The 26,054-nt window shown below is 38.5% G+C and overlaps 1 protein-coding gene across 1 annotated transcript; it reads right to left on the bottom strand.

Moving 5' to 3' along the window:
* Positions 1-24,786: 24,786 nt before the first annotated feature.
* Positions 24,787-25,734, bottom strand: LOC145780259 (uncharacterized). Its single transcript, XM_082591963.1, has one exon. It carries the CDS (start codon positions 25,732-25,734, stop codon positions 24,787-24,789), a length of 948 nt encoding a protein of 315 aa, XP_082448089.1.
* Between the last annotated feature and the right edge of the window lie 320 nt (positions 25,735-26,054).

The following is a 26,054-nucleotide window of genomic DNA, read 5'->3' as shown; positions in this document are numbered from 1 at the left end:
ATTTCATTTGGGATATCAAATGAGGATATCTTTCCACGTAATGCCTGCACTTTATTTACAGCAAGTCTACAGATTTCCTCATCACCATCACCCAACATTGCAAGTACAAGATGTGCAAAACTTTCAACATAACTGCTGCAATTTTCTGCATAACTTTCAACGCAATCTCTTTTACTCTCCTGTTGGAAACCTTGAAGATTCTTTAGATCAAATTTAAAAAAAATGATCCATGGATTAATTTGTTGTCCTGTTTAATTTGAACCCAAATTGGGAAATATACCTATAAAACAAAACTACGCAAGAGACAACAAACTCGCAGAGGGCTTCTTGACCGACACATAATGACAGAGAATTTGACAGGCAAGGGTCAATCACCGCGAACGTACAATTGGCCCATCTACCAGGAATTCAAGGTCACTGTCTACAGACACAACGATAACAGCCATACAAATTCTATATGCATAATGTTGATCGGTACTGAGATCTTCAACAACTGGTTGTGGTAATTCCGGAAAGTGTGGATATAATATTGGTCTAAAATCCACGACTGGCCAGTCAGATACAGTTCCACTCAAGCATTTTCCAATTTCTCCAGTAAAGGTATCCGGACTATTTGTTGTTCCATCAAGAGTTGTAAACACATGGCGCAGGAGAAGTTCATTGGCATGATGAAGGCAAATAACCCACTGAAGTTGCTTTTCCATCAATTACAGTATATCTTTCGGTCATTGACGCAGTACCATCTGATCCAACAATTGCCAACTTATTTTTCAATTCCGTCCCTTCAAATAATTTAAAAAGATCTCTCGCAATTGTTCGTCCCTTTGCATTGGAAGGTGTTAGGTGACTGATATAATACTCAGCCGGCTCCCCAACTACAGCATAGTGCTCCTCTAGCTGTGCTCTCCGATATAGCTTGTTGTTTGGACCTTCAGTGACAGTTTGAGTTGCATCCGTTGTGGCCATCACAGTACAGCTCATCCACAAACTTTAAATTTTTTTGGTCGTCTTTTCTTATTTCTTCTCTGCATCTATCACATTCTGTTTTAAGCTTGCTACGATCAATGACATTAGTCTGATCATTATTGGATATAAAACCAACATCCTGCAATGCGCTATTGGCAATCGCAGCAGCAGCCCAATCAGATATCTGATAACGCTCGCACATTCTGGCCAGATTGCTCCGCTTGATTCGGTTTTGTTGTACAAGTTCCATGGAGTTACCTCTAACAAACACGGAGTCAATGGAGGATTCGGATTGTAATGTCGATGTTGATGCTGCATCACGTAGATCGTCAGCTGGTAATTCATTCCAAATTGACGATGATAGTGATGTATTTGCACTTCTGCACTTATTTTGCACTATTTGCACGTCATCATCTTCGACCTGTATTTTTAATTTGAATTTTTTTCCATCTTCCTACGTTGCGCAGCATCACTGCAATACACATTGAAAAGTTGGTCGGCATCCTGCATAAACTGGGACTCCCTATCCAAGAATGTATCACCTCGCTTCTTTGTAATGGTTGTGATGAACCTTTATTGAAAGCTTTGATTAACTTAGAAGTGAAGCATCTAAAAACACAAAGAATTACAGAAAATAAAGCTCATGACTGAGAATAGAATTAGGCGTCTGACTGAGAACTAAACACTTGTACAACTGATCGGGTTTGCAACAAACTGATTAGTCAACATCATCAGTCAGGTGATTTGTTAGAGGTCATCATCAGTCAACACAAAAGGAACACAGGCACAATACAGAGCGAGTGAAACAAACGTGTCAATCAACAAATACAAATGAACTCAGGCAAGTTTTAGGGCAATTCACAAGATTCACTCCCATTCAATACGAAACTTCGCCACCGTATCTGGCAGGAGGGACCCCATGAGTAGATCGAGTTGATCTGCATAAGGCAAGTTTAATGTTTTCTTCGGATGAAGCACTGCGAGTAGGCTCACCGCCAGCAAAACTTCCTCATGATTCCGGGTGAGTGGCTGGGTCTCTCCGTCGAGCGGTAGCATGGAGTCACGTGGAACCGAATCCGTTCCCCTGAGTTGTTTCGCACAAGTAGCCAGATCACCGATTGAGGCCTGACTCTCTCTCCCATCACTCCATCAGGATACGGGATACTTGCACAGTTAAGGTTGGCTTCTCTCAAGTGAACTTCTTGGACCAGGTCATCGTTTTTGTGTGTTTTTACAAAGTCACGTAGCAATACTGGGCCGGAATGTGTAAGCCACATTGGTATGGATTTTCCTGAGCAAGAGCGTCTGTTAAATATAAAGAATAGTTTGTGTGGAGTTACGTTAGTCCAGCTATTTAAAGGAGAGCAGGTTGCGTGAAGCGCTTTTGGGAGCATTGCTTCCCAACAATTTACGATTTTGCGGAAGTCCACAGGTAAACTCGGATGTACACAAAACGAACATATAGTACCTTACCACTAGGACTACCACGGTGTCCTATAAAACACAGATCATTCTTGTTTTTGCAGTATTTATATATTTTTTGCAGTAATAATAAGTTTTATAGGACACCGTGGTAAAAGTCGGTAGTAATAAACCAGTAATCCTAATGTTAACAGCAACATCAAACAGTTACACAAGTTAAAGAAATTAATGACCATTACCATGGCTTTTTGCATTGTGCTGGTTACACATAATATTGGCAGCTAAACTACGCTTTCTCTTCTTTCTTGGCGCTGATGTGGAGGTAGATGGAGGGCGACCTTTCCCAAGTGGTGCCGAACTTCTACTGACTCCTAAGCTCCTGCGAGCAATCGATGCTGGCTGACAATGAATTTTTTTCCCTTCACTTGTTTTTGGTGTAGCGTCCTTGCTAAAGCGATGTAAAGCTGAAATAATGTTCGCTTCTGAGCGAGCCAATTTCACTGCATCAACAAATTTCAAAAGAGCACTGTTCAATACTTCTGTGTTCCACTGCGATGAAAGCTTGTACTGAAGAAGAGACGGTAAGGTGTCAATGATTGCGGTGTTTCGAGAAGCATAATCTTGGGTCTCTTTGTCAGTTTTCTCTTCTTCGGTTGGAGAAAGCTGCTCCTCCATGCTGATTTCGGTCTGGCTGACTTGGGAAATAGGCCTACTTGTGCTTTGTTTGACCAGCCCTTGAAAAAAACTTTGAGGAATCGCATTTTCTTCTCCCAAAGCAATGGAGACATAGCGGTGCTTCTCCGGTGATCCTTCATAGTACTTGTCTGATTTCAACTGTTCATGAACTAAAATGTTTTTTTGGTGTTTGCACAATTTGCCATTTAAGCCCACTGGACAAGTGCAAACACCAGACAGAAGATCAACCTTGTAGTATACAGCAGCATTGCTTTCACTAGAGACCGTAAATGACATTGCCTTGTCAGACGACACAATGTGATTTTTGCTTAGAGGAGGTTTTGCCAGTGTAATTTTTTCTTTCTGTTCAGAATGAAATTTAGAATTCTGTTCACGAAATATTGCGAGTATACGTCTACTACAAATTGAACCAACTAGCAGCCGTTGTATGCTTTACACCTGTAAAAAATCAAGGGAGATTGCTTCTAAATTGTATTGTGATACTTATCCAGACCATGCATTGTACAGCCATTTCATGCTTGGTCCGTACCCTAGGCTACTTCCTTAGTAACTGAAAACTTTATACAATTTTCACAAGTTAGCCCACCTGTTGACATCATGATCATCTTCATCTAGTATATTATTACATTAATTATTATAATGCATGTTACTAAAAGCAATAATACCAGTAGCAAAACAAGCAATATATATAACATCGTTGAATCTAATGGCTCCTAACTCCCAAATTATTGAAATCCCACACAAAAATTGAACTCAATAACACCACAGTTCATTCCATTTCCCATGTGTCTTATGTCTGAAATCTTAATAAAGGTTGCTAACCATATTGACTTTCTACAAAATTACAAATTCAATCAATGTAATAGTTTATAAGACAAACCATAACAATTTCAAATTTTTGCATTCCTCCCTTTCCAATTCTTTCGTAACCTTTACAACACCCTTGTCAATCCCCAAACAGTTTAAACTATAGTAACTATACCGTACCTTCATTGCAATTTACAATTAAGGTTAAATTCCCCTTTTCAGGTAGGTCTTCCACTTCAGCATCACAAAGACTACCAAATTCTTCATTGAAGATTTGAAACTCAACAATTGCTGCCTTGGGCAATTTGAATATTTCCTTAGCATTAGTGCAAATGTCTTCTTTTTTCACACAGCAAACAATTTTCTTATTTTGCTTGTAAGAAATTAAATAATTATACTCAGCATCGATGTTTGTCTGAAAACAGTATTGAACAAGTAAAGCAGAACAAAGTTAAAATAGCACAAAACAGTATGTGAAAAAATGACATTACACCAAATAGATATGAATATATCCATGTAATTTTTAAACATAATTTTTTCCACCCTACAAGGGCAGCAAAGGTCCTTTTAAAGGAAGAAAGGGTCTTCAGAAGCATTAAGAGGTGCAGTGTTAAATTCCACAGTCAAATCTTCATTGTCAAATATACGGTAGAAGAGTACAAGTTGTTTAAAAGCCTATTTAAATGAACTACCCTCTAAAATTAATATTTTTAAACAAATAAAAAGCTAGAATTGTTCATATTAAAACCTTCATTTATGAAACTGGTCAAACTTTGATCAAAAATACCAATTGCCCATATTTGGCAAAATCATAAACAAAGGTCAACATGTTTGTACATGTCTTGTACATGTCATGTCTTGTATCAGCTTTTTATGCAAACACGATACCTCATTCGTACATAGAACTTATGATTATCATGATATAAATCTAAAGGATGATGATTTAATTCTTCACCAGCAGTCACAACTGAAATTTCACGTGTATCTGACACACAATAAGAGTGCAGATGTTTTGCAAACCGTAAAACTTGCAACGAAACAGCCCACAACAATAAAGAAGTTTTACAGTAAACAATTCCTAAAACTTTAACAAATTTTGGTATTTTCTGTACCACATCTAGAACAAAAACAGAGTTAATGGTATATTCGGTACCATAATAGGAAGCTTTAGAAGCTGTCTGGACGCCAAATTCATCTGCAACATTAAATTGCTGTTGTAACAACAGTCGAACATCAATAGGTAATGAAGTTATGGTTGTTGATTTGGGATTTACTAATTTTTCTGGCTCAAAAAGAAAGGTATCTCCACTTTGCTCCCAGCAGTTCTTATATTGAATTTTTTGAGCAACACTCTCAGAAATATTTTTGAAGTTGTTGCCAGATTTTGCCACTGCCTTAATTTTGGAATGAAATGCTTCAAACCTCATGCACCACAAATGTCGTAGTGGTCCAAATTTTCGAATAAGCTCTGGGTAGTGGATCATGAAGTGAAGCTTGGGTTTGATACTATTAGCTGTCTCTGGACATCGTAACACTCTACAATAGAAGTCATCAATGAGTTGTTGCAACTCATTGACCCATTCCAATTTTATGATAGGGGCAAAGACTATTTCAAACAGTGATGCCAACTTTAAATAAAGGCTCCACATAAAGTCATCTTCAGGTACCATACTGCCAATAATTAAAGGTAGTAACCTGAAAAGGCACCACGACTCACTTGCAGTAAGAGTAATTTTTCCATTTATAATTATATGGACAACATCAAAAGGCAAGCACCTCGGTTTATTTTTTTTATCAGAAGAACCAAAGGAAAATGACCTTATTTTAGAATTTACTAGAGAGATAGAAATGTTCGATACAGAATGAGAAAAAAAAACTTGAGAAACCAAGGAATGACTCTTTCTAAACAGTCATGCATTATGTCAGGTGGAAAGGAGGTTGTTGCATGAAATCCGCACAACTCATGCAAAAGGCAGTTATTTCTCACTCCATACATACTGACCATGCTGGGATCATTCTCCACATGTGATAATTGTACTGCATGAGCACTTGGTGTCCTCAACACAAAATCACATTCTCTGTGTTTTTTTGTCAGATCTTAGTAACTACGCATACAAAACCGACAAATACGTCCACTGCTAAAGCATCTCCTAAATCTAGCAAGATCATGGGCAGCCAGGTTATCAGTCGCTGCAGTGCCAAATAGGGTAATTCTCTTAGTTAATCCATTGTTAAATACAACATCAAAACTTACACCATTTCGTTCTAGGAGCTTCAAATCTGCTATGAAAGGTGCCAGTACTTTTGCATAACCGAATGCTTGCAAAGTAGTTGATTTTATTACTATTATGTTTTTGAGTGCAGAGAAATATGTAGGTCCAATGTTTCCAACCAGACAGTAAAACCACATCAGTTTATTCTTTTTTCGCGATGATCCTAATGGATTACACAACTCAATTTCATCACAGTACATGTGTAGGCGCAACATATCTTTGCGCCCTTGAAAGTATTTATGGAATTGAAAGTATGTGCCACTTGTAAAAACATCATAATGGCTCAAATATTTAGAAAGACTGTCAATAATGGGTATATATTGATAAGTGTGTACTAAAGTTAAACTTATTTGTACAGGAGAAACTAAACCAATAGATTTGCAGTATTTTAAATACCCTTTGTCTGTTTTTAACTTTTCCCAGGTACTATGCATCATTGTTAACGCTTTGTCAGGTAATGCTTGTCTGCTAGATAGAGTACTATCATTTAACTCTTCATGGTAGGATCACAATAACGAAACCACATCATCCACAATTGAAATAAATTTAGACTTTGGAAGCACGTATTTTTCTTGTGATTATAAGCAAAAAGTTGCAAAATTGTGTCCAAAAGTTTTTTTTGCCTTTCCAAATGGGAATCTGTTCTATTCCTGTTTTCAAATTTACAATGTTCATCAGCATCACCATCCATTTCAACATCATAAACAGCAGGTCAACTTATACATAGCAAATCAGAATGTGTTCTATGCACATGCTTGTAATAGCTTTGCATAGTCAAACATTGCATACCACAGTTCGAAATTTTACAAGTTAACAAACGAGTTGAAACATCAGCATGATGATCGCACTTCAAATGCTCAAACAAAAGTTTTGATGATGTTCTTTTTTTGCAGCAGCCAGTTTAGGGCATGGAATTTCAACAGCACTATATGACATCACTTATTCTTATTTATTTAAACAAATAATAAAGTGCTATGAAAAAGATATATTCAAACTGGTGCACAGACAGTTACCACACAGACACTTACCATATTATATATATATACATAGAGTGCTGTCAAACTTAGTAGGCTAAGACTCAGACCCACAAAACCACTCTAGGAGATCTTTTGAACGTTTGAGATCAAGACTTCAGAAAATTGGTCTAACGAATTTCATGCCACAGTGCCATAATTATCACTAACCTAAATTCTAACGTAGGCCAACACCTCACTTGCACCTAGCCCTATTTTCACAGTAACAATCTAACCTAATTCTTTCCTTTGTAACAGTAAGAGGGAATGGCGTGATTGAGGTGTTTCCCAACAAACTGTTAACACGAGGTAACAAAAAGAAATTGACAGGATGTTGATTGTTGTCTTCTGCTGACTAGCAACGGGGAATAACTCAGTTGGAATTCATCCTAGCTATCTGAATACATTTATTAGGCACTATAATTGCTGTTCAAAAGGATTTCTTTATTGATTATCTAGCATACATGTCGATGCACTCAGATTGCCAAGACAAGCACACGCACGCCAAATTATATCAATTTTAAAAGCAGATTATTGCATAAAAAAGTTGCATAGTTGTTTATATAAATAGTTGCTAGTTAGTTGCCATAAAAATGAAAGTTTTATCAAATTTCATGAATATCAACGATCACTCTTTTCATGTTGCATTAATTTAAGCTGTTCTGTTAAAAACTGAAGTACTGGTCGACAGGTTGAATCCTCATTGTCTTCTTGGGTAATGACGTGCTGCTCAATTGAGGTACAAGCCAAAGTGAGCAAATGGTAGTTATTGTTACAAGCATTATAATTGTTGGCACTACAAAGATTTTTGCAGAATCCCAGTCAGCAAAACCCAGTACCACGGTTTGCGGAAATGTCAAAAGTGGGCAGCCCACCTACGTCTAATGGGTTATACTTGGGCTAACCCACGCGGCTACCACTGCCTATTTGCGTAGGCTAACCCATCTACTCGCAAAGGGCTATATTCACCGCCTTCATGTATTTTGATCTTTTCGACACTTGTCCTGTGCCCAACTTCATAACTATTTGTGAGATTTCGAAACTGTTGGAGCTGGATACACAACAAAGCATCTAAAGGTTCAAAATATATTTGGTTGGATGATACCATCCGCCACCTGCAGCAGGGGCTAGGACGTTTAACGCCTGAAAGATGTGCTGTGAAGCTGCTTCTGCTTTTTGGACTGCATTGACCACCTTGAAGTATACGTACAACACTATATTAACAAGACAAGTTAGGTGGCGCAAAAAGTGCACTACAATTCGCTTAATACTAGTGGAATCTGAAGAGACCACTGAAAAGTATATGGTGTCGTACCGAAAAGTGTCACTCGTCGTCATCTTGAGCTTTTCTCTTTAAACCTTCTCTTTTGGCTCGTTTGGCGCGGTTGCCACCTCTATCACGGCTTCCCACACACCACTTCGAAACAGCCTTATCCAAATCTTGCTTTGTGGCATTCTTTGTTGCGAAGTTCATTTTCAAACCGCCCGCAAAAGATTGAAAAGTTACTTGTGGGCCCTAAATTTTAGCAGTGAGCATTTTTGCCATGATAGATAAAAACATGTTTTTGTAGCCATAGACAGAAAAATACATAATAAATTCCAGCCGATGCTAGCATCAATCACATTAAAAGTTCTACCAAAATATATTTGCGCTGGAGGAGCAACAAATTTTGGCATTTTTAAGAAAAATAGAGCAGGTTAGAATAGGGAAAAACAACTTAGGCATGATTGGCCAACAAGAAATTTTTGAAATTATTAAAAGCAAAAAAGTGGCATTTTTAGCACATTGGATATTTCCCAGCCTGTCCAGCCAATTCTCAATAAACTGGTCTTCTTCAAGCCTTCCCAACGTGTGTGGCCACTACTAGCAACACGTAAACAATACGAGATTGCGAAACAATGCAAATCTAGACAACTTTCAACAATGAAGATTAACAAGGAGACTCCAACAATCAAAAGCACATTACAAAAGTGAAAGAAAATATTAGAATCACATGCAACAAAGGTCACACTTACAGTAAAGTACATCAAATATTTTCAATTTGCCGGATGCCGGTTTTCCCGTTTCGTCCGGTTAAATTGCAATTTTCACCAACTTCGTCTTTTAGGACGTGTTTGAGAGTGCGTCGGACAAACTCGTCAACGGAGCGTCCCCCGATGTCACGCAGGATGTTAACCTGAAAATGAAATGGTATTCCACGATAAAAACTCATTAAAAAAATAAAATAAGAACAAATCTCGCTTACATTCTGGACTTATACTTTAAAAGCCAGTGCTGCAAAAAAGTTTACAAAAATAAAAGAAACGTGCGTTTATATCGTATCAATAAAAGCATGCGTCAATGACATGTAACTAACCAAGATGTTTTTCGTAGCGTCGACTTGAATGTGCTCCTCGAATGCCGTTCACTCTTCAATGGAAGATAGAGGCAACTTGATGCCCTCGGGCAATGCATTATAGGTGCTGACATCCACCTGTCTTTCATTTAATGATGATTGAAGTAGTGATGTCAGCACCTTCAATCTTTCTTGGTTCTCTAGGGCAACTTTTATCAAGTTGTGGAGGATATTGTCGCCCATGACGTATCTTCTTGCTGTTTCTGCAATAAATAAACAAATAGCAAATGTTTTTAACGTCAAAGATAGCCATAAAAATGGCTCAGAGGTGAGATTCGAACCCACGACTCGTGAGCTTGTACCATTCTTGCTCATCGACGAGATTATACCTTAAGCCGGTATACCGCTAACCACTGCGCCACGCTGAACCTCTTTGCAAGGCTTTAATTGATTTTAGTTCATGGATTTATCCTATACCAATTGTACCTGATATGGGCCGAGATCTTCTTGTGCTGTACACAGTGATTGTTTACTGAGCCTGCATGTTTATAACCACAGTAGGCTACATAGCAAATGCTTTGTTCAAATGTTGCAAAACTAATTTTGTCAAAGAAGGCATTATCTAGTATCTACACAAGGGGGCGTAGGAAATCGCCAGCAAAACTTGCAGGCTTTCAAGTTTGTGATTATTGTAAACATTGCAGTTTAGAAACCAATCGCCGCTATCAAACGATGCCCGGAATTTTTATCTTATTGTAATCACGGTGTGCTGCCCACGCCAAGCCCACAAAGTTTAAAATCGTAGGCCAAAATATTTATGATGGTTACAATCATTAACGATACCGGTGTAGCTGTGCAGTTCAAGCATAAAATTATTGGTAGGCGATCAAAAAGTAGGGACATGGGCAAGCTCAAACAAAGCCCAGCAGGGGCCAACGAGGAAAGGGGTGATATCATAAATCAGTGGGCAGCCCACCATGAAACCATTATTAAAATGTAAACCGCCGTCGCATTGTATCGTTGTATATATTCAATTTTTATGATTATTGCACTTTAATATAGCATAATGGACCAGTGCGAACGTATATTTTATAATTTTTCATCATGGTGGGTAGCCCACTTCATGCCCACAGAAAGCCCAGAAAGTTTACTTCAAGAAATGAAAATAAATTCCCAGATACATTTTCATGATATGATAACATTATCAAGATAAATTCAATAAAAGATGCCGGGAATCGGTTGTAAAGAAAAAAAAATATGAAGTGGGCCGCGCACTTGGGGCCTCATCGGAAACATCAGATAAACCCACCTTAAAGCCCACTTAGCCCACCAATGCCCATGGAAATCCCACGTGGGCCCCACGAACCCTTGCTGACTGGGATGCAAGTAAATTGCAAACTTCTGTAACTTTGCATATCAAAGGAGAGCCCATCAAATGCATGTACATTTCTTTTGGTAGCTGAATTGATGACACAAAAGCATGTGCAACCATATCTTCTGTTATGATCAATGGAAGTTCAATTGAATGTTCTTTTACTACTTTCACATAGTTGGTTGGTAACACAGCATTACATAATTTAATTTTTAAGAGCTCACATTATTAACAACATCTTCGGCATGAAATGCTTTGGTTTGTCACTGAATTTTTGCATTGACCTTTTCACATATTGCAGTGGTTGTAGAAGCAGAAGTTTCACGTTTTCTTGGTGCAGGTTTTGACAAATATTGTGGTAGTCCAGGAAACACTCGAGGAATTCCTGTTGCTTTTAATCGAAGTTGTTTAAGAGCTGCAGAACCTCTCCGTTGTTGTCGGCTTTTACTTTTATCAGTGGAACATTTTTCAAAGTCGTCTTCACAGAAGTGTTTGGCGCATATTCTACAAAAATCAGTAACATTTAAATTTTTACGTGGAATGGCATTTATCCAAGTTTGACGCATCTCAGGATCCTTGGGAAGTCGAAAGATCATACACTTCTCTCCATCAATCTTATTGGATCGATAACCTGTATTGCACTGAGGAACACAACACATATGCACTATTCTGGTACCCAAAGAAGATAACTGTCTTATAGCTCTAGACTAAATTTCCACGCTATTCAGTTGTTATTCTCAAAGGTTCTTTCAACTATTTCTACTATTTTCTTTCGCTCTTTGTTTTGAAACACATGGCAAATCACAGAGTTTGCACTACACTTTACAGATAAAATATAATGAAGAAAAGCTTAACATAAAAAAAAGTTTAAAAGTTTTACACAAATTTCATAATCAGGCGTTAAAAATCACCTGTCAAAGTGGGGCACTGTTGGATATGGTATCCAACAGTGCCCCTATCAAAGTAATTGGTGTCTTTAGTTGCAATGTTGAGCCACTCTTTTTGCAATGATTACCCTAGGTATGAAACTTGTGTTAGTACCGGTAGTGTTTCACATGATGGATGACACTGAGCTGGTCAGGTCAAGACAAAACCTTTAAAAAGTGGTAGGCTACATAGGCTACACAATTATCACAGACACAAAATATACCAGCAACAATATCATAACATGTGGGACACGCTATCTATCCATCGTGGTGACTGTGCTTAAACGAAAGATAGCGAATGGGTTTCAAGGAACCAAACTAACACACTGAGCTGTAGCTTATAGAACAGCTCAAGTTGATTTAATCAGAGCTGTAATTACCTTTTTAAAAGCTTTGGTGTTATGACCTAACTACCAATTGCAATGACAAGGAAGGTGTTTATTCAACAGTCAATCAGTGAAAGAACATGCAATGCAGGAAATTAAAGACATCATTGATTTGGCCAACATGGAAGGTAGGCTATAATTAACACAAGATACAGACACAACACACTTTGGTAGGCCTATATTGACATGTGGTTCACAAGAAATGGCTTGGTTTATGGAGAAAAATAATCAAATCTGACAGACAAAATTACTAAACAATAAGCCTACATATAGTTCAGGCACTGGAAGCTTCTTCCACAGCCGAAATTTAGAAACATACCAAAAACTCCCCAACACCTATAATATTGCAATGACACAAAAATGACAAGATTCACTTGTTTCCAGGACAGGCACTCGAAGATTCCTCACAGTCAAAACACAGGGGTGTTTCATCGCTGTTTAAGCAAATTTCATGCGACCAATTGGTGCAATAATGTTTGCTTGAAAATCTTTCATTGGAGCATGCATTGCAACCAGAACAACAGCATTGCACCCAGTCTTCTGGATCTTCTGCAATGTATTGTTCTTGGCAAACAGTGCAAAAATAAATTTTATCTGAGGTCGAGGAAGCACCTTCATTATCGATAGAACCCACTTTAAGAGCACGTCTAACAGGTTTGGGTTTTGTGATGGTCTTCTGTTTCTTCTTCAGCTTATTGGCTTCCTTTTTTATTCTTGGCTGGAGGATTTTTCTTTTCACTAAGCTGCGCAGTGATTCTGTTCTTGACGGGAGTATTGGTGAGAATTAATGATCTTCCCTTTTCTCTTCGCTTTCTTTTGGGTTTTTCAGCAGTTGTGAGACTGGCTTGTGCTTTTGGGTACGGCCGTACTACTTCCGGAGTGAAGTCAGTTTGAACTGGTGACGTAACGGGCAGTTCAGGAGTTGCTATTGTACCTTCAGAGATTCTGCCTTCAACCTCTTGCTCATCAACACTGGATGAAGCTGGGTCTTGTACCTCAAAGTCGAATTCTGGAGCTGGCTGATTCGTAACTTCAGATGGAGCAAAATCATCTTCGCTAAAGATGTTATCGGCAAATGGAAAACATCCAGTTTTTCTGAAGCTGGAGGTGATATTTTGCTGGTTAAATGCTTTGACATAGGCTCTTGCACACAACTCGCCAACTTCATAGATGGTTACGCGTTTGGACGGGTTGTTTAGCATCCAATTGCTGCACTCTTGGTGATAGTAAGTTTTCAGTGGGCCATACACACAAACATCAAGCGGCTGCAACTTGTGTGAGCAATGCGGAGGAAACGTCAAAAGCACAACAGGGTTTTCTTTTGCGTAGTCCAATGACTGCACACCAATGTGTGATACATGGTTGTCCATGAGAAGAAGGACTGGAGCTTCCTCAGTGGGATGGGAAAATTTCACAAAATGTTGTAGCCATTGCGAAAAGATTTCGGTGTTTGACCACCCTGATATGTTAGCAAAACCAATTGTTCCTGCTGGTGTTCCGTTGATCATGTGGTCTTTAATATGGACACGGGGAAACACCATCGCTGGAGGAATGGCATTTCCCAGTGCATTAATACAGCAAATTGCTGTAGTGGTAATCCCCTTTTCTGCAGAGGTTACCTGCCCTACTTGGCGAGATCCAGTTTCTGCAATTACCCTACCTGCATTCTGGACTGTGCTTAGCCCAGTTTCATCCACACTGTAAATGCGATCTGGACTAAAGTTGTTTTTTTCGCACACTCTTCTTAGATTGTCAAAAAATTCGCTAACGACAATGCGGTTAAAACCAGTTTCTCGAGACAAGCTGGTCAGTTCAGCTTGGTGGAATTGCCTTGTTATATTTAACAGCAAGTTCATATGCAAAAAGTCTTGCATTTTTCAAAGTAAAGCCATAATGCAGCTTGGCAGTCCTTATGAAATAGCAACTCACAGCTTTTTGCTCTGTGGCTGAAAATATTGCATTTACCCCATAGTTTGGTTCAAAGTCGGACAGCTGCATGTCGTCCAGTCCACCACTCTGGCATTTCTTCATGTATCGTGCCAGTGAACGCCTATTAACGCCAAAGCTTTTAACAGCTTTTCGCTGACTCATAGTACCATTCAGCACACACTTGCAAGCTTCCTTCATGTCCTTAGGAGGACAATTTCCAATCTTACGTCTTGCCATTTCTTGATAAGAGGACACAAATAGCTTTTTAATTCAGAAAATACCTAACAATCTGCCATTTAGAACATAAAATGTTGATAATCATTTTGGCACTGTACATTGATTAATAAAATCTCATGGCTTCCAACAGTGCTCCACCGGGGCACTGTAGGAGACCTCAGGGTGGGGCACTGTTGGAACCACGGGCCTACAAGATAAAATGGCGTCAGTTTTTTTTACCCAGGCCTACGATCTGAAACGTTACTACTGAAACCTAGTCTAGTGACTGACCAAACATAAAAAAACTTGTGAAGCATCCCTGAAGCCACCGTAAAAACTGTAACAAAAAAAGTAATACAGTTCTGAAAATTTACTTTTTACCACCTAAAACAAACTTTCACTTCTGCCAACTTATTTCTGCCAACTATGACTTACTTCTGCCAACTATGACTTATTTCTGCCTAACTTAGTTTCAGCAGCTTCTACGGACCACGTGGCCATGGTAATGCACGCTTGAGTGAATAATTTGTCACGGATTGTGAAAAACGATGGGAGGGGCACTGTAGGCACCCGGGGCACTGTTGGGCACTCTCCCCTATATTTCAAAAGTTGAAAAGCTTTAAGATATTACTCAATGCTGATTAAGGTCTATTTTTTTATTAGAAATGTACTTAATACCAATAAAAAATTTCCCTTGATTCTGCTTTTACGCCATTGAAAAGATCGAACGACTACTGATCCTTTTACGGATTTTGGTTAAAAAGCACAAGAGAGCTAAATGGGGGATCCTGAGCAATATAAAAATAAGTGATATGAATTAATCACTCAGACGTACGACTGCACACTTTTACATCAGAGTGGATGGTCTCAGAATCATCAAGCGTATTACCGATTTTTGCTTATTCTAGGGCGAATTTGCGAAAATAGGCGTCTAATCTACCCGAAATTTTCCTTCGATTGTAAGCATACCACTCTTGAGAAAATACAACGGATAAACAGCAACCATCCTATTCCACTTCGAATGAAAAAGATTTTCTCTCAATTTTGGGATGGGTAGTTTTGTAACGTTACTGGGATTGCCGGTTGAATGCTTCTGACTAAGAGTGGCTGACAACGACGCTAGATTGTTGGTATCAGAAAGTACATCTTGTATTACGCCACGTATGAAGTGATCAAGGCGGATTCAGAAACGTCACTGACTTCCCGTGGTGAGAGCGTAGATCGAAAAGGAAGGAAGATTACCACACCAGTATGTTTTATAGGCGAAATCAGTCACCCTTGGCGAGTGCTGCCAGACGCAATGCTAATTAATTAAAACTTGAAACAGTTGAGTACGGTAGGCTAAGCAATTGAATTAAGATAACTGCACTGCAGAATATTGGTTGATGACGAATGCGAGACAGTAGTCGGTACAGTTTCACCCTGTAAAACGAAAAACACCCCATTCTACCCCAAACTGAAAAAAATCCCACCCCTTTAATTGTTAGGATGTCAAATTCCACCCCGCTAAAACACCCCAAACCACCCCAAAAATTAAAAAATTCCACCCTTTCGATTTACTGTGCAGTTACCACTGATGGTTTAAGTAAACATCAACAACCTACGCCATTTTGTAAACCAAAATAGGAATATTACTGTTTAAACAGCTTTATTTAAAATTCAGGCATTTGTTGGAAAAACTTTCCAACATACCCCATCTGAAATTTTCTAACTAACCCCACATAATCTGATCAGCAAAACTCATTAATATCTACTGCAAATGCTGTAGTTATTGGTGTTGTACGACACCTACTAGCATTACATAATAACAGACTTCAACCGAACAAACAACTAAGTTAGGCTACATACTAATTTATATCACCTATGGAAAACAGTTCAAAAACACAAAATTTTGTTTTTGCAAAACAGCTTCTTGCTTGATCAAACCAAAAAGAATATGACGAAAAGGTTTAAAGGTCATGTTTTACAAGATGGCAACAAAATTTTAAAAATTGTGGGGAGTTAAAAAAATCGCAGTTTTTAAACTAACCCCGTTGTCCAACAAACCCCACTCTCCCCTACCGCGCGCAGTAACTGTTTTTACCGATTTATTTTTTCGCGCGGTTTTCAAAGTCAGCAGCCAATTTTCGCCCTCCAGGTCCAAATCTAAACAGTGAACTTGAAAAAAACGTAGCCTGGAGACACACCTAGTCAAGTCATAGTTTAAATAAGTTGAGAAAAGAAAGTGATTCTGGTCACTCTAAAAGTAAGATTTTCCGAATTGATTAAGAATTAACTCCAACCCTTTTTTTTTTGAAAAGCTTTTGTGCACCGCAAGAATTAATTTGAAAAAAAAAATTGATTTCGATGAGCGTCGAACCGTTGATCTCACGAACATTAGGCACCAGATGAAACCACTGAACTAAACCTGCCAACGAATAAATGTTTGCATTCACACGATATTAATACAAACTGTATGCGAAGTAACCGACAGATATATTTACCGCACGTGGTCACCAGTTATGTCTAAACTTACTTTACCGAAATATGTAAATGAGACAGAAAGTTCGTGGGAAAAAATTCGCGACCGGGCCTGTGTCAGTGATTTAAAGCCGCTACAAGTATGCGAAACTGCCGGGATAAAGATTCAATCATTTAATTCTGTCCTCGGTATTTGCTGTTTGGGAACCACATATCACAACAAATTGCGATTGAGCTAGTTGTAGCCTGTTGCTTTCTTCAATTCAAACCACCACCACCATCAAAAGACCCTAGATTTTTAATCTATCGCCGCCGTTCGTTGACAAATAGAAAAAAGCATCGGGTTTATGATGATATGTTTCTGGCGGCGCTAAAGAGCTTTTATGTGAAAGGCAGTTTTGTCATTACACACGATTGCAATAAATACTTATAATAAATAGGCTATTAGGAGATAAAATCGCTAACTCAATCCATCTTTTCAACTAGCTCCCCTCCTCAAAAGTTTGTTGTGAGATGATTTGAAAGTGTGTTGCCATGTTTAAATACTGTTGCAGTATTTTTTTCTCAATTGGGCTGTTTTTGCTTTGTTGTAGGCTATTCATTAGTCTCCCGCTGCAGTTTATAGCTTACTGTATTATTATTATGAATGAACATCAGTTTGTTGCTTCCGTCGTTTACATCAAATAAACGGAGAATGACTTGTGTTTGCCAATGTTGAGTGGTTATTTTCAGCAAACAGGCGATCCGATAGTCTGTGAAGAGATCACCCGACTAAAGAATCAAGATTCATGGTCTGAACATGACCATAACAAGCATACCGTATTCGTTTGAATCAAATATAGTTATTACTATCTGAAGCCTTTACAAATTGTTTCACCTAACGGATCATCAGAAGGTCTGAAAAAACATGCAAACAGTAAAGAATCGATAATTCTGAAAAAATATTAAATATTACAACTGTAATTTAATCTGCCAAAAAAAATCTCTAAACCTGTACTTCCTGAGAAGATACTAAATATTGCAACTGTAATTTAATCTGCAAAAAAACCCTCTAAACCTGAATTCCTGAAAAGATATTAAATATTATAACCGTAATCCAATCTGCAGAAAAAAAAAACCTCAGAATCACTAAGGACAACATTCATCCGCCACGACAAAGCTTCAATCAATTTGTCCCAATGGAAACCAAACAACATGATGGCAACATCTATGACATCACAAAGAAGCAAAATGCATATGTGATGATCAGCGCAATCTGTAGTAGCCTAATCTGAACAAAATGAATAAAAATTGTTTTTAAACCTGTAAAAATTAAATGAGATTTATAACCTGTAAAAATCAAATGAAATTTAATTTTTTCAAAATTATAACCTGTGAAAATCCCAAGGAATTGTGATGATGTAACCTGTAGTGACCCCAACAAATGAAATAAAATCTGTTTTTAAACCTGTAAAAATTAAATGAGATTTATAGCCTGTAAAAATCAAATGAAATTTTTTTAAAAAAACTTGTGAAAATCAAAAGAAATTTATTTTATTTTGAAGTACTTGAGTTTAAATTTGTTTCTATGACGACATTTGCCGACCAGTTCCGAACGCTTGTTCAAAAGGTGGCCACTATCAGCCTTCAGAATGGCCAGCTTTTCAGCCAAACATAGGCCACAATTGTTACGACCACTATAAGGCCGAGCACAGCTGTGGATGGACCAAGTTATTTTAGGGTCAACACCCTTGTCCTTAAGGTCCCAAACCGCCTTAGATAGCTCGGTGCTGTTTCGTTTAGACCTATCCATGAAGGTACATTTATGGTTGAAAAAACGTTTTTTAAAAGTAGTTTCACAACAACCAATGTAATTAAGAACCTTCGGGCTGTTATCAATAGTAGCTTTGTAAACAACGGCCTTCTGCAAGCATTGCCCATTCAAAGGACAATCTGGCCTCACTCTACAATTGCAACCATGCTGCGATGGTACATTATCAGCCTGCAATATTGCTTTATTGTGGGAGGATATGACACTTGCAACATTCGGAGTACAACTGTAGCTCAGCTTAATAGTATTACGGTTGAATATTTTGTGCAATCTATGATGGGGTGGAAAGTGTATGGAAACAAGATTGAAAAATTCCTTACCAATATTGCTATCAACCTGCAAGCTGAAAGGAGGGTTAAACCATAAAATTTTCCGGCTCCTTTTCCTAGATGTTTCCTAGTTTGCTACAACCCTGCTAATAACTTACGAACATCTAGGAAAAGGAGCCGGAAAATTTTATGGTTTAACCCTCCTTTCAGCTTGCAGGTTGATAGCAATATTGGTAAGGAATTTTTCAATCTTGTTTCCATACACTTTCCACCCCATCATAGATTGCACAAAATATTCAACCGTAATACTATTAAGCTGAGCTACAGTTGTACTCCGAATGTTGCAAGTGTCATATCCTCCCACAATAAAGCAATATTGCAGGCTGATAATGTACCATCGCAGCCTGGTTGCAATTGTAGGGTGAGGCCAGATTGTCCTTTGAATGGGCAATGCTTGCAGAAGGCCGTTGTTTACAAAGCTACTATTGATAACAGCCCGAAGGTTCTTAATTACATTGGTTGTTGTGAAACTACTTTTAAAAAACGTTTTTCCAACCATAAATGTACCTTCATGGATAGGTCTAAACGAAACAGCACCGAGCTATCTAAGGCGGTTTGGGACCTTAAGGACAAGGGTGTTGACCCTAAAATAACTTGGTCCATCCACAGCTGTGCTCGGCCTTATAGTGGTCGTAACAATTGTGGCCTATGTTTGGCTGAAAAGCTGGCCATTCTGAAGGCTGATAGTGGCCACCTTTTGAACAAGCGTTCGGAACTGGTCGGCAAATGTCGTCATAGAAACAAATTTAAACTCAAGTACTTCAAAATAAAATAAATTTCTTTTGATTTTCACAGGTTTTTTTTAAAAAATTTCATTTGATTTTTACAGGCTATAAATCTCATTTAATTTTTACAGGTTTAAAAACAGATTTTATTTCATTTGTTGGGGTCACTACAGGTTACATCATCACAATTCCTTGGGATTTTCACAGGTTATAATTTTGAAAAAATTAAATTTCATTTGATTTTTACAGGTTATAAATCTCATTTAATTTTTACAGGTTTAAAAACAATTTTTATTCATTTTGTTCAGATTAGGCTACTACAGATTGCGCTGATCATCACATATGCATTTTGCTTCTTTGTGATGTCATAGATGTTGCCATCATGCTGTTTGGTTTCCATTGGGACAAATTGATTGAAGCTTTGTCGTGGCGGATGGATGTTGTCCTTAGTGATTCTGAGGTTTTTTTCTGCAGATTGGATTACGGTTATAATATTTAATATCTTTTCAGGAATTCAGGTTTAGAGGTTTTTTTTGCAGATTAAATTACAGTTGCAATATTTAATATCTTCTCAGGAAGTACAGGTTTAGAGATTTTTTTTTGGCAGATTAAATTAGCCTACAGTTTTAATATTTTTTCAGAATTATCGATTCTTTACTGTTTGCATGTTTTTTCAGACCTTCTGATGATCCGTTAGGTGAAACAATTTGTAAAGGCTTCAGATAGTAATAACTAGGCCTATATTTGATTTAATTCGCTCTGCTTTGCCGTATTCGTTTGATATATTCCAAAGCTTCATTCATTTCAAAAGTGGTCTACCTAATCCCATGGTCCAACAACCTCTGCTCGCTTAAAATAACGACAATATGTAGGCTAACGGTGTCGCCAAGATACATGTGTGGAAAATCTTGACTTGGCGATCCACTCTGAGGCAAAGTTTAAGGACACACAGCAGTAGGCTATATCAGGGATTTTTTACTTCACAATGTAGATTTTAACGACTTGTTTTAGCCTGATGCTGCGAGTTCGCTGTGGCAATAGCGGATTGCACTAGCTTTCGGAACACAGTCCCCTAGTCATGTGCTATGTAGGCTATATCGGGGATATCTAAAGAAAGGGATACGAAGGCTTACATCGATTGCCTTATTCTTACTACATTAAAAGGGCGGTAGCTGGTACCACGTTAAACTGCGGGTCTTTTTTAATTTGCAGAAAGTTTTGTTGTGCAGCTAGGAGGCCTACAGTCAGCTACAGAAGACAGTTAACAAATGTTATGTCAAGCATAATTAAAGAACAAACCTGGTTGCTTTTTTACTGATATCAGTGTTTATAATTAAAGAACACTTGTTTGGAAAGACAGTTGAAAGGTTTCCAGTGAGCTGTTTTTCTTGTAAAGAAAGTAGCCTATAGCATACGTGTAGTTGAATTAACAAGTAATTATAAGCATTCAGTGAATACCCATGCCTGATGGAAATAGCGCAATGCAGGTTATCATAACAAAGTTTATTAAATTAGGCTACTATTGGTGGTAATTGTCATTTTACGATGAACAGAAGCCCTTCCATTGTCAGACGAAATAAAAACCTTCGCATCCCCTTTAACCCTTATCCTGTGATTACTGTTCTGTAACACAAACAGTGATTACGGGCCTCTTAGGCCCAATATAATATGAAAAAGTAAGTCAATCGTATCTCAATTCATTACATCGGCTGTATTCGTTTTCAGAAAATGATTGTAGGCCAAAGTTGTCTATAATGCACGGATGTAGCAACAGGGTTGCCCAGGGGAGGAACTGCCCCCTAAAAATTTTATTTTGCCCTCCGAAAAATTGCCACAGAATGTGCTAAATTCAATGTAGGCCTAGCTCTACCGTTTCAAAAATATTTTCTTGGGGTGACTCCAGATTTTCCTTTTTTTCCCCAAATTTTTTGAAACTGGTTTCATCCCTGCAATAATTAACAACAAAAAACTACATTTTCAGCCTATCCAGTGTCAAAATCAAACAACTGTAGTTATATAAAAAACACATGTAGGCTATTAAGCAACTATTGTAATACAGTCATAACTTAGTGATATAATTGAAATAGGTTATGGGCACGCCAATAAAATACTCAGTAAGCATTACCAGTAATCACTTCAATGTTAACAGTTTTAAATCTTTGTAAAACTAAACAGTAAATGTATGTTTCATTCGATATAAAGCAATGAATCTGCAGCCCAATATAATTATGTTACTGACATTTAACGTTTTGTCTACTACCGGTACTATCTATGTAAATGAATTAACATATCATCATTTTCAGCCTGTGAGAGCCCACTGCAGAGCGTAAGCCTTCCCCTTTTCATGCCAATTAACATGATTATGTGCTAGTTGGTACCAATTGGTTGTACTGTAGGGGAGACTGGGGGAAGTTGGGCCATTTTTCACATTTTTGAACGTAGATCACTCAACTCTAATTCGATTGTAGAACGCTATGCATCATTATGATCTTGATTCTTCGAGTAATTCTTTCTGAATTTTGAATTTATTCTAAGTCTTTCAGGAAAAAATGTATGAGGGTTTAAAAAACGATAACTTTTCGGCCCAATGTGCCCCCACCCCTGGGGTACATTGGGCCGCACATGGGGCACGTTGGGCCGGTATGCAAAACAATAAGACATAACCATACTAAGTCAGTGTTACAGGTAACTGCAAACGATGAATTAATATCATAAATGATCACTGTCCCGAAATACTTTCCCGAAAGGACACTTTCCCAATAGGACACTTGCCCGAAAATAAAGTGTATTTTATATGCAATGTTCCTTCAGGGAAGTGCAATTGCGGGCAAGTGTCCTTTCGGGCAAGTATCATGTTTGAACAAGTGTCCTTTTGGGCAAGCGTCTTTCGGATAATTGTGTACAGGTTCTCATAATTACAACAAAACATTTTTAAACAAACAATGCAGAAATAGGTAACTTTTTTAACTTTTCAAAGTGGCCCAACTTACCCCAACAGCAGACATTTTGCTTTGTACAACTTGCCAGATTGATCTCTAAAAGATTCGACAGAATGGAGTACCATAAATTGACACTTAACCTCTGGCGATATAAATATATATGAGCCACAAATATAGCACTTTCAGTTGCAGTTCTGCATGCTTACGTTTCAAGTAGATAATTTTTCAAAAAAACACAAAAAAATAAACTTTCCTACTTCACTCATAAACGCTGACCACAATCAACTTCACCTCACCATTGTATGATCTGAGAACGAAACGGCATCACATGACGCCATCACGTGACATGTAGCGATTGTGTATCGTAAGATATATGGGTGGCCCAACGTGCCCCACCGGCCCAACTTCCCCCAGTCTCCCCTATTGCATTGTTTGTCAATGTCGTCCCTTCATCTCACTTTTGGTTTTCCTGTCTTTCTTTTGGTTTCTCGTGGTGTCCATGTTGTTAATTGTTTAGTCCATTTATTGTCCTGATATCTTGCTATATGACCTGCCCAGGACCATTTTAGTTTCTTGATTGTGCTTAATATATCTCGTAATTTCGTTTGATTTCTGATCCATTCGGCAGTCTTTTTATCTCGCCATGTTAAACCCATCATGATTCGTTCATGTGCTCTCTGCATAGTTCTTAGTTTAAGTGTTAATTTCTTTGTAAGGTTCCACGTTTCTGCACCATAGGCTATGTAGCGGTCGGAAGGATGCATTGATCGTTATACATATTATATAGGCCTAATATATATATTATATACGGAATTAACATATACGGAAACAAAATGAAAAGAATGCAACGTGAATGATGGACAAACACAACCCTAACCCAAGATGAATGAGCTCCACACTCAAGAGAGCCCCCCGACATCGAAATCCTTCCCCAATCCCACCCTGAAACCCCAATTGGAGCTATACGGTAGGTTGGGATAGTGAAACTCTCCAAACAGCCGCTGCAGAACACAGAACGACACAGCTCGGAGATGGCAAGGTCACCAATCTTAGGTCGACACTTCACGCTACGCAAGACCGATGTTCGTACCCAGGCCCGCAACCAGCAAATATTTTCGGGGGGGGGGCATTTAATTTTTATCAAAGAACAAACATTAAAATGATGCATTGTGACATTTTTATGTTAATGTCCACAAACAAAATCGTTAGCATGGCTTCCAACCAGCGTAGCCTACTTTCGGTTTCGATAGTCTACACCAGTGGCGTAGCCAGGAAAAAAAAAATTGGAGGGGTCAATATTTGATGAATTGAAGAGAACGACAAAGTGTTTGATTTAAGACATCGCCACCTGGTGTGCAGTGGTGTATCCTGGTGGGTTGAGCAAGGGAAAGCAATGAAACTGGTGGGGGTGAGAGCGTGCCGAACGCACGCGTATTCTAGGGGGGTCCGGGGGTATGCTCCCCCGGAAATTTTTTGCAAAATTACACTCAAACAATGGATTATAGCGCTTTCTGGAAACACTTTTAGGATAATATTTGTATGAAATTTATTAGCAGATAAACAGCTATTAACTTAAGGTAGCTCTTACACACGAACGGGCAAAATCTGCGGATAAAATTAGAGAACACCAAAAACTCAGCTACACAAAAACCCAACAGAGTAAGCCATTCTGAAATTGCTTCCACAAATTAGTTAAAAGAAACGTAAATCGAGTAAATTTTGCGCGATTTACGATTTGCAAAATTTATTGGTGTCTTTCTGTATGTCTAAAACAGCGGTTCTCAACCAGTGGGCCATGGCTCACTGGTGGGCCATAGAAGCATTTTGAGGTGGGCCACAGACATATTTTAAAAATTGAAAAATTTATTGAAACATTTTGTTTCATTTTTGTCACTTGTGTGTTTGTTTAGTTACAATGAATGATGCTGCTGTTTTTAGCTACAAAGTGGCAATCATCATTCTATCTAATTATTGCAACATACAGTACAGTTTTACATCAACTCAGTTTTTACAACACTGTATGTCAAACATTGTTCGCATGAGCAAGGCTCGTTTATTGTTTATAAAGTTCATATGCATCAAGCATGTCAGACTGTTTTATGTGTAATTCTATTTGTTGTCTTGTTTTCTGCCGGCTAGGGGTCGACGTCCTATTACCGTCGAACAGAAAACAGAGGACTGTTACTCGTGTCTATCTGATTCACAGATTAGACAGAGGTTGGTGACTGGCCTTAGCAGCTCACCGCTGTTTGTTTTCAATCGAACTTGTCGTACAAGGCCGTCTTTTCCGGGGTAGCATTCTATGACTCGTCCGGTTTTCCATTTACTTCGAGGAAAGTGATCTTCCACGATTAGCACCACATCGTCGACCTTTAGATTGGGTTGCCGATCTGGCCATTTTTCACGTACAGCTATGGTGGGCAGGTATTCTCTGAGCCATCGCTTCCAAAAGGAATTCGTCAGATATTGTACCTGTCGCCATCTGTTTCTTACATAGTTATCCTTTGAATCAAATACCCCTGGTGGCATGTTTTCGATGGAACGATTAAGTAAAAGGTGGTTAGGAGTTAGTGGCACTAATCCATCAGTGTCTAACATCACAGGAGTTAAAGGCCTAGAATTTAAAATGCTTTCTACTTCAACAAGTAGCGTGTGTAAAACGTCTTCGGTGACCGTTTGATTTTTAAGTAGGACATTGAGAATGCGTTTTATAGAACGTATCATTCTTTCCCAGGACCCTCCCATATGTGGAGCAGATGGAGGGTTGAACTTCCAAATTATGTTGTCCTGTTTCAGACATTCGGCGATGACAGACTGGTTTAACTGATCTAAAGAACGTTTTAACTCCCTTTCAGCTCCAATAAAATTGGTACCGTTATCAGAAAATAATTCCTTTGGCTTTCCCCTTCGTCCGATAAATCGACGAAAGGCTTGAAGAAAGGAATCTGTAGACAAATCTTTCGCGACTTCGATATGCACGGCTCGAGTCGTGAGGCATGAAAATACGCAACCGTAACGTTTTTCAACGCTGCGGCAACGCTTTACTAAGAAAGGACCACAGTAGTCGACACCGCAACAAGAGAAAGGCGGTTCATAGCACTGCAGTCGGGCAGAAGGCAAATCTGCCATTTTTTGATACAGGCGAGGGGAACTTCTCTTCTTACACAAGAGACATTTTGAGATTTCTTTTCTTACAGCTACACCGCCTTTGATTATCCAGAATTTTTCTCGAATTAATGACCAAGTAAAGGTAAATCCAGAGTGTCCACACAATTTGTGGAAGTGCCGAATATACAAATTGGTCAAATTATTGCTGTAAGGAAGAATTATCGGGTGCTTACTTTCATAGTCAATCGTTGCGTTGCGCAACCGTCCGCCAATGCGCAGCAGTCCATGTATCATGCAGGGATCTGCTTTGTAAAGTGGTCGTATATTGGTATTTGCTTGAA

The sequence above is a fragment of the Aplidium turbinatum genome, chromosome 11, assembly GCF_918807975.1.
Source record: "Aplidium turbinatum chromosome 11, kaAplTurb1.1, whole genome shotgun sequence".
NCBI classification, from domain to species: Eukaryota; Metazoa; Chordata; class Ascidiacea; order Aplousobranchia; family Polyclinidae; genus Aplidium; species Aplidium turbinatum.
This window is presented reverse-complemented; position numbering and strand designations above follow the sequence as displayed.

Coding starts and splice junctions, on each gene's coding strand:
- LOC145780259 (XM_082591963.1), bottom strand. CDS start 25,734: ATGGCAGATTTGCCTTCTGCCCGACTGCAGTGCTATGAACCGCCTTTC.